The 10,120-nt window shown below is 36.9% G+C and overlaps 1 protein-coding gene across 1 annotated transcript; it reads right to left on the reverse strand.

The window, feature by feature from the left end:
* Positions 1 to 5,590: 5,590 nt before the first annotated feature.
* On the reverse strand, positions 5,591 to 6,340 carry LOC140154592 (uncharacterized). The gene has a single exon (XM_072177160.1). It carries the CDS (start codon positions 6,338 to 6,340, stop codon positions 5,591 to 5,593), a length of 750 nt encoding a protein of 249 aa, XP_072033261.1.
* Between the last annotated feature and the right edge of the window lie 3,780 nt (positions 6,341 to 10,120).

Here is a 10,120-nt window from a genome sequence, read left to right on the forward strand (position 1 = left end):
TCCTGACACGTAATCACAAGTAATTACTGGGTTTGGATCGTTGTCATCAACAGCACTAACTGTCCACGAGACTTGGGTAGTTGACACGGTTATGTCACTTGGACATGATGTTATATCCGGAGCCTGGGTATCTTTGGTAAAATAAATAGAGGGACAAATATATGTGACGTGTCATGTCAAAATCAGACACTTTTGGGCAGGTTATAAATTTTGAGGTTTTTACATATCTTAAATATAGAGATATTTTGCTCCATAACGCCATTTTCCCCAATGAAATCGGACATTCCTAAGCGAAGATGAGTTCGTAAGTTATAGTATTATAAAATTGGAAATTGAGATATCGGCCTTTAAAAATATTATTGACAATGTTGAGAGTAGGAATTACCTTGAAAAATGTCTCAAAAAATACATGATGCCAGTTATATTCCGGTCTGAAACTATCAGACAATATTTTTAACATTAATAACATCGCAAATTCGCAACAAACCCAAATTGTGAAAAAATCACCCCGGGCAGATTTTTGACTATTTCTCCATTTACGATCCTGCCCAAAAATGTCTGCTTTTGACATGACACGTCACATATACATATTACTTTCTTTGCAAGATCGGTTTATCTTTTGGTCACACGCAGCTCGATTTTTGTACGTGTTTTTCATTTGATAAAGGAATAAAGAATATTATGTTAAGAGTCCTATCCTCTTAACATATTACTTATAGGGCCCACTCTGTTAAAAGTATTTCAAAACGTTACCAAAATAATCGCAATTTGACAACACGAAAATCATTCGACTAATATGGAGTAGCACACGGGCTTAACGCAGGTGAGGAAACTACCACTTCTTCTTGGACCTTGCTTTTAATTTTTAAATGTTAGAATCGAAATATTACAGAGAAGGGTTTTACTGATTAAAGGGGCTCTGAAAGATGTGGCAAAAAATCAAATGAGATAGAATTATTGTTTTGTTTCAATACATTGAATAGTCAAAGAGTCTACCGAGCAGTAATTTAGACACAAATAATCTGTAATCGAAAATGATAGACAAACAAATATTGCGTACATGTTAAAAACCAAAAGCGAGGGCGCAATTTTTGTATATTGTTTTAATTCAGAATCTCATAGAAAGCTGTTAAATTCAATACTTACCAACTGTAACATTGAATATGCATGTATCAGAATTCCCTAATGCGTCAGTGGCTGTGCATGTTACCCTTGTAGTAACACCACTATCAAAGTCAGATCCTGACATGTAATCACAAGTAACTACTGGATCATTGTCATCAACAGCACTGACTGTCCACGAGACTTGGGTAGTTGATACGGTTATGTCACTTGGACATGATGTTATATCCGGAGCCTGGGAATCTTTGGTAAAATGTATAGAGAAACAAATATCTTATTTTCTTTGTAAGCTCGGATTAAAATAATAATAATAATAATAATAATACTTTATTTATATATAGCGCATTACATCAAAATATCACAAAGCGCTGAACAATATTAAAACACAAAATATAAATACATATAAAATATAGCAGTACAGGTTACATATAAAAAACGAATTATAATTTTTAAAAAACAAGATAATCACGAGTTATTTAAGATGAATAAAAAATACAACAACACCAAAATGGGTAATGCAATGAAGGAAGGAAAACGAGCGGAAGAAACAAAAACACATTGCATTAACCAACTGGCTAACAGCAAAAAGCATAGCTAAACAAGTGAATGATTTAGGCCCGCCACAACAAATTCACGAGAGCAAAAACCAATCAATCTGAGCGGGCGTACATGTGAATGAAAAAATATATATAGCTATACAAAAAAGAAACTTAAACTAACACGCAAAAATAAATACAGTCTGCACAGAAAACGGAAACACGAGAGCAAAGGCCACAAAGTAACTGTGCAAAATGCAAAAAGCAAAATTTACAATCAAAAACCGAGATGGGAATTGCAAAGGAAAAGGTGAACGAGCAAGAGGAAAACAATAACATCAATGCAATTGTCGGTCATACGCTGCTCGATTTTTGTGGGTATTTTCATCTGACAACGAAATATATAGGAGACATATCCTCTTACCATATTACTTATAGAGCCCACTCCAGTGAAAAGCATTTTAAAACGTTACCAAAATAATTACAATTTGATGTGTTTATTATCCTTACCAACAGTAACATTATATGCGCATGTGGCTACATTTCCTACAGCATCAGTTGATGTGCACGTGATTTCCGTCGTGCCTTCTGGGTAATTTGCCATAATAGGGTCGCATGTCGAGGTTGGTTCTGGGTCTATTGTATCTACTACCGTAGGAGATTCTAGGGTAATACCATCACCAGATGTAACGAACAAATTATCTGGACAAGTTATCATCGGAGCTTCTTGATCTAAAGGGAAAAGTAACAAAAGCAAATTAAAAATTTACACGGAATACGAATATCTAAGGTCTCAACCCGGTTGTTGACGTTATAGCGTGGTAACCACAAATCGACAGTTTTTCACGATTTCTTCGGAAATACATCGATTTGGAACGTCAAAATTCAGGACGGTAATGAGAAAAATATGATCGAGTATAATTATGATACCAAAATCTCATCAACAATGAGGTAAATCAGGGGCTGAAGCTGTCGATCGGGTAACGGGCCTGTAACCGCTTTCGCCAATGTTTATAAAATGAAACGTCGAATGCAAAAGATTTTAATTTTAAAGATTTTAAAGACTTCAATACCCTACTCTAAACACATGTTAGTAACCAGGCAGTTGTCCAACTGACACAACAGCAAAATGCATTGACACAGAACAACTTCCTGGACCACATTCACAGGCGAATAATTGGCACCCAGCAAAAGAAATTTGTGAGAATGCGTACAAGATCCTTACAGACCTGATAATTTCCAAAGAGTAAGTGGAATAGTGTGGAATGGGCTGCTTCTGCCTTTCTCACACTTTCTTCAAGAAACAGGTCTTGTTCCACACTATTCCACTTACTCACAGATTTCTTGTGCTGGGATGCCAATTATTGGGCTGTGAATGTGGTCCAGGAAGCTGTTCCATGTCAGTGCACTTTGCTGTTGTGTCAGTTGGACAACTGTTTGAGTTACTGACCAGTGTTTAGAGTAGAGTATTGAAGTAAACCTGTGTGCAATTTTGGTTCATTTTTATGGACAGGATTTTAAGATATGACCTTGTGAAAAATTATAAGTTTCTTTTTGAGCCCAGTTTAGAATCGACAATATTGCAAGAGCCTACTTTAGAGACACAAATCTGTAATATTTAAAAGAGAGACATTATTCCGAACGCTGTAAGCTTATCTGCTATTAAACTTGTGTTCTGGAATAGAGTTTCGGAGACCGGAACATTAAAACAAAATCATTTTACATTAACGCGTTAATTATTTCAGATGCCGATTAGTATACGGACAAACATTGCGTACATGTTAAAAACCTGGATTTTGATCAAAATTGAGGGCGTAATTTTTGTGGACTATTTTAATTCAAAATTTACCAAAAGATGTGATAAAAACACTCCATTCAATACCTACCAACTGTGACATTGAATATGCATGTATCAGAATTCCCTGATGCGTCAGTGGCTATGCATGTTACTCTTGTAGTAACACCAATATCAAAGTCAGATCCTGACATGTAATCACAAGTAATTACTGGGTTTGGATCATTGTCATCAACAGCACTAACTGTCCACGAGACTTGGGTAGTTGACACGGTTATATCACTTGGACATGATGTTATATCCGGAGCCTGAGTATCTTTGGTAAAATGTATAGAGAGACAAATATCTGAAAGTTTATCTTTTGGTCACACGCCGCTCGATTTTTGTCGTGTTTTTCATCTGACAAAGGAATATGTTAAGAATCATGTCCTCTTACTATATTATTTTTAGGGGCAGCTCTATTGAAAACTATTTCAAAACGTTACCAAACTAATTACAATTTGACGTTGTGATCAGTTTTTGACATCAAATACCGTATTCTAAATAACATATGAAGTAGATCGAGGCCTTACAGAAGTTAGTACAAACTACCACGTCTTCTTGAACCTTGCTTTCAATTTTTAAATGTTAAAAACTGTTTAATATGTAAAACATCCAAAATGTAGGTTCTACCACATGTAGTAAATGTACCACATGAAAAAGAATCGCTGGATACACCGTAGCATCGGGAGCAACTATTAAAATGTCACGGTATATGCAATTTTATACCGCGCTTTCTTTTAGAATTAAACCTTTCCAATCGCATGAATCTGTACATATTAATTTGATTGCTTTACGCTAATTGCTTAAAGTTATGACCACCCACTCAAAGTAATGGAAACTTGGGGGGGGGGTATTTATAATCTTATTAATGCAATGGTAAATGGTAGAAATACACGTACCTACTGTAACCATGAATGTACACGATTCCAAATCAACACCCCCTGATCTAGCAGTACATGTCACCGTCGTGGATATCCCTGAAGTAAATGTACTACCAGAAGAAGGATTGCAGGACACCGAAACACCAGGAGCAACTATCGGATCAGACCACATTACTACGATTGATGACGTAGTGATGTTAACAGGACAGGCAATTTCAAGGCCTATAGTGACATGCAAATGGAAATGATTGCGAATGAAAAATAAGTTGGTGTAACTATACGTCTAGTCTAACTCACAGAATTAGAGAATGATAACCACATGATGCAGTCATGTCTACAGTAGAATTCACCTCGACCTTTGCAGGACTTAAACCCCATTAAAAGCTATTAAACCAAGATAACACTCATTGAAACAGCTCAACTGATTAAATCGGATCTTCTCTGGCTGTGCACATGTGTCTGTTTTATATGTGCGATATAGCAATGAGCTGCTATAATACAGCTTCAGTTGGGTAACCGATTATAAAGGAAACGCAAGGAAACAATGGTATGTAGACCTTTGTTCACGAAATGAGACAATGGCCTGCTTTTTGTTAACCAGCATTCTTGAAAATGAGCAACATAATGATTGTTGACTTAACACGGTTTGGAAATAATTTCTTCGTATTTTTGGTGTTATCTGTCGTTTACATATCCTTCCTAAAACACAAAAGTGCTACCCTTTGTCAATCACCTACAGTACCCAATTTCGGCATACTATATAAGACACTCATCATGATGTTTGCCAGAGAATAGTTTAAATGTAGCTTGTACCGGTTTTTGTGGCATCCTTCAGAAGTGAGCGGTCCGATACCAATATTTTCGGTCAAATCTCCATTCAATTAACACGGGGAGTTGGCTAGCTATGCCTTGCCCTCACTCATATTTTACAAAAGTGCGACTATTTCTGAGCATCTAACCTAGCTGTAATTTTAGGTAATGTTAGAGAAATATATTTGGTAGAAGTTTGGAGAATAAGTTAAATATTGGCTGGTTATTTTTCACACAGTGATGTTAACTAGGCAAGTGCCAATTCTTCCAACATACATCATTTGTAGAGGTCCCGCGTCAATGATGAGAGCACATACATACATACATACATAAACAACATTTAATAGGGCGCCTTTCCAACTTGATCAAAGCGCCGTAAAAACAAAGCAATAACAAAAACAGAGTCAATATGATGGATAAAAATGCGACTTCAACACCTTCTTGAAACTAGGCAGTGTGCATGCCTCCCTGATGGTTCTTGGGAGGCTGTTCCAGAGTGTGGGTGCCGAAACATAAAATGATTTATCTCCAATGCGATTTTTCCCGACATGAGCGGTGAGAAGAGTAGTATCAGAAGAAGAACGTGTCATAGGTCCTATAGCAGGTTTGAGTTTATGAGTGAGAAAGTTTGTGAGATAAACTGGTGCATTACCCTGAAGACATTTAAAAACATACATGCTTATCTTGAATTTGATGCGCTCCCGTATGGGCAGCCAGTGTAGAGTGTCCAGGAGAGGTGATGGGCTATCACGTCTGTCAGCACAGAAAATAAGTTTAGCGGCTTTGTTTAGGAGAGATTGTAAACGGTCCAGGTCCTTTGATTTGGCTCCATACAGGAGTGCATTGCCATAGTCCAGGCGTGAGAGAATGAGACAGCGAACGACATGATGTTTTGTGTCCTGATCAAGATATTTAGCGATGCGACGGATGTTCCGTAAGTGAAAGTTGACAGAAGAAATAAGACTGTTGATGTGCTTAGTCATGGACATATGATCGTCGAAAATCATCCCCAGATTGCGCACCGAAGTGCTGGGCATAATCCGTTCATTACCAACTTTGAGTTCAACAGGAGAGAGTTTGTTCAGTCCTTGGGTGGTTCCAGCAATGAAAAATTCAGTTTTACTGTGATTGAGTCTTAATTTATTCACAGTCATCCAATTGCACTGTGTATTGTGTATAGGAAAACGGACAGTAACTGCAGTATGAGGTCTCGACTGCCATCTTGATACAGGCATGGAGCAAACAGCAGGGGTATTCCATACCGCGGAAACATGGCATGTTGCCACAGGGAATCGACGCTAAGTCAGGTACCGCGTGAGCAAACTCAAAAATAGCGCAAACAGCGCGAGCGTACACAAAAGAAACTTCGCGCGTAAGATAAGCGATGTCGCCAGGTCTGTACGCTGTACCGGCGTCAGCTGAATTCGAGTACGCTTAGAGGGCACAGGCATGGAAAATTCCTATCTGTGTATTAATATTCTAAGGGGTATTCGGTTAGCCTCGGAATGCACTCTAGGCAATCGCTGTCATGCAAGCGTGACATGGATGATGGGCGCATATTTGAGAGACGCACTTGATGCGACCTGCACGCGATACCAAGACGCTTCAGATGAGACGCAGAATTATTTTTGTTCGTCTCCGCGCACCATCAGCAACGACCTGAATAGCGCAAATTTTCTCCCCATAGCTGACGGCGCTATTGTACGTGCCGGTATAAAGAGTCCGAGCAGATTGGCAGAAAGAAAGAAATTCGACAGAAACAATAGACATTCGTAAAACGGCTGTCTAAAGTAAGAAATTGGTGAAAAACAATAGACAGTCGTAGAATGACTGTCGAATAGTTCACTTCTTTGTAACTTGTTAGTACATTATAAGATTCACAGCTTACCCACAATTACTGAAAACGTGCATGTGTCAAAATTATTGGCGTTATCAACAGCCGTACACATGATTGCTGTAGCCTCATTAGGTGTTAATGTAGATCCAGAAGGAGGCTCGCAGGTAACTAAAGGGTCTGCAGTTAAATTGTCGGTAGCAGTCACGACCCAGGTTACTTGGTTGTCAGATGAGAATATGTTCGCTGGACACGATACTATTGGCGGTATTTGATCTATAATAATACCATTATCAAAACAAGAGACAAAAGACAGAGATGATCATAATACTTTTATCTTGCTCCGTTTTTATGACTCCACAATGTGGTTTGCAAGTTTTGTTTTGTTAAATTTTATGTAAGAATGTCAAACGTGTAAAATACATTAAAAATGTGAGAGAAGAATGATTATTATACGATTATTAGGGCCATTTCATTTTGTTAAATCTAAAGGCTCATACCTACAATTACTTCAAATTCGCATGTATTTGAATTGCCAGCATCATCGGTTGCAGTACACATCATTAATAGCATTGTTGGTAAAAGGTCCGCAAGAGAGAGGAACTTTAAGTGATATAAAGATTATAGTCAATTATGCCCATTCAAGACTTACCAACTGTGACATTGAATATGCATGTATCAGAATTCCCCAATGCATCAGTGGCTGTGCATGTTACCCTTGTAGTAACACCACTATCAAAGTCAGATCCTGACATGTAATCACAAGTAATTACTGGGTTTGGATCATTGTCATCAACAGCACTAACTGTCCACGAGACTTGGGTAGTTGACACGGTTATGTCACTTGGACATGATGTTATATCCGGAGCCTGGGTATCTTTGGTAAAATAATTGAGAGACATATATCTTACTTTCTTTGTAAACTCGGGTTATATTTCGGCCCTACGCCGCTGGATTTTTGTGCGTCTTTTTCATTTGAGAAAATATATGTTAAGAATCATATCTTCTTACCATATTATACACTAATAGGGCCCACTCTACTTTTTAAAACGTTATCAAAATAATTACAATTTGACGTCACAAAAAGTATTCGACATCAAATACCGTATCCTACGCAACATATGGAGTATACTGCGGCCTTAACGCAGATATACACAAATACACTTATCCGCGAATCTTCTTGTTATTTTTAAAAGTTAAAAACTGTTTTATATGTGCAACAACATTTTTATCCTAAATTTGGAATGTTGTTCATATTAAACAGGTTTTAACATTAATTATCCTTTGTTGTGTACACTTTTTGAATATTTTAGATCCATGCATCCAAAGTTCCCCTGCCCAGCCTTTTTTTTTTTTTAACTCCGTGGTTAGAGATGAAAAGTTTGTTGCAACAAAACATATTAGCTAAACTTCTGTAGAAATTTTGAATTCTGATAACAAATTGCAGGAAGCCTATACTTTTCGATTATTTTGATATTGTTCACATGAGTTTTGTTTCAAACTCCAAAAGTTAATATCAATGTTATTGCTGTAAGTGAATTGTGCTCACAATGTTATAAACACTTACAGTAGCCGGGAATTTCTTTGTTGGATGTGTTTATTATCCTTACCAACAGTAACATTATATGCGCATGTGGCTACATTTCCTACAGCATCAGTTGCTGTGCACGTGATTTCCGTCGTGCCTTCTGGGTAATTTGCCATAATGGGGTCGCAGGTCGAGGTTGGTTCGGGGTCTATCGTATCTACTACCATAGGAGATTCTAGGATAATACCATCACCAGAGGTAATGAACAAATTATCTGGACAAGTTATCATCGGAGCTTCTTGATCTAAAGAGAAAGGTAACAAAAGCAAATTAAAAAATTACACGGTATACGAATATCTGATGTCCAAACCCGATTGTTGACGTTATAGCGTGGTAAACACAAATAGGTAGTGTTCAACAAAATTACCACATTCGCCTTGCTATAAACATTAAATTGCGTTATCTGGTGACGTATAAAAAAAGGGTGTTTTAGGGGGAAGTGTTAGTTTTCGTTCGTTATAAAAAAATTCTAATTGACAAAAAACAATCACAGATGCCTATTTTCTATTGGTCACCAGCTAGAATCTCACGCAGCTCTTATGATACTATGCACTCAACCGTGTAGTGTAATCAAAGACTGTGTAGAGACAATTCACTGCTTGCTTGGAAGCTCTTGGACAAAATTGTGTGGTCAGATGTATTGAGGTGGAAACTGTGCATAGATGCGTTTATAAGAGAATCGTTTTGTAGCCAAACCTTTCCATATGATGTTAATAAAATGACACTTTCAAATGCAAAGATTTTTAATGTTATATAGAATCGATAATATTGCAAAGAAAGTTTTTACGGGCTCTGAAATATTTTGCGAAAAATCAAGTAACTACTGGATCTTTGTCATCAACAGCACTAACATTCCACGATACTTGGGTAGTTGACACGGTTATGTCACTTGGACATGTTGTTATATCCGGAGCCTGAGAATCGTTGGTAAAATACATAGCGATACAAGCATCGGTTTATCTTTGGGTCATTTTTGTCCGTGATTTTTGTGCGCGTTTTTCATCTGACATAATAATAATAATAATAATAATAATAATAATAATAATAATAATAATAATAATAATAATAATAATAATAATAATAATGGACATTTATAAAGCGCATAAAACAAAGGGTCTCTAGGCGCTGCACAAAAGGAACAATACCGTTAACTACAAACATCTTAAAAACTACAGAAGCATAAAACCCCATCAAAAATAATATCAATTATTAAATCTTAGTCTACAACAGGATAAAACCAGCAATCATAATAATACACAAACATCACTATTAAATGCTGAGACAATTTACACTTAAAGCTAAAAACGACTAAAATCAGCCAAATATACACATGCTGAGATCATTAAAACACAATAATCAATCATAGAGTACATAATCAGAAATAATGTGAAATAACATGGTTCGCGAGCAGTTCAGCAGTAAGCCTGGTTGAAAAGATGAGTTTTGAGATGAGTTTTAAATTGGTAAATTGTGCCGGAGTTTTTAATATGAGAAGGAAGAATGTTCCATAAC

The sequence above is a fragment of the Amphiura filiformis genome, chromosome 6 (assembly GCF_039555335.1).
Source record: "Amphiura filiformis chromosome 6, Afil_fr2py, whole genome shotgun sequence".
Classification (NCBI taxonomy): domain Eukaryota; kingdom Metazoa; phylum Echinodermata; class Ophiuroidea; order Amphilepidida; family Amphiuridae; genus Amphiura; species Amphiura filiformis.

Coding starts and splice junctions, on each gene's coding strand:
- LOC140154592 (XM_072177160.1), bottom strand. CDS start 6,340: ATGACTGTGAATAAATTAAGACTCAATCACAGTAAAACTGAATTTTTC.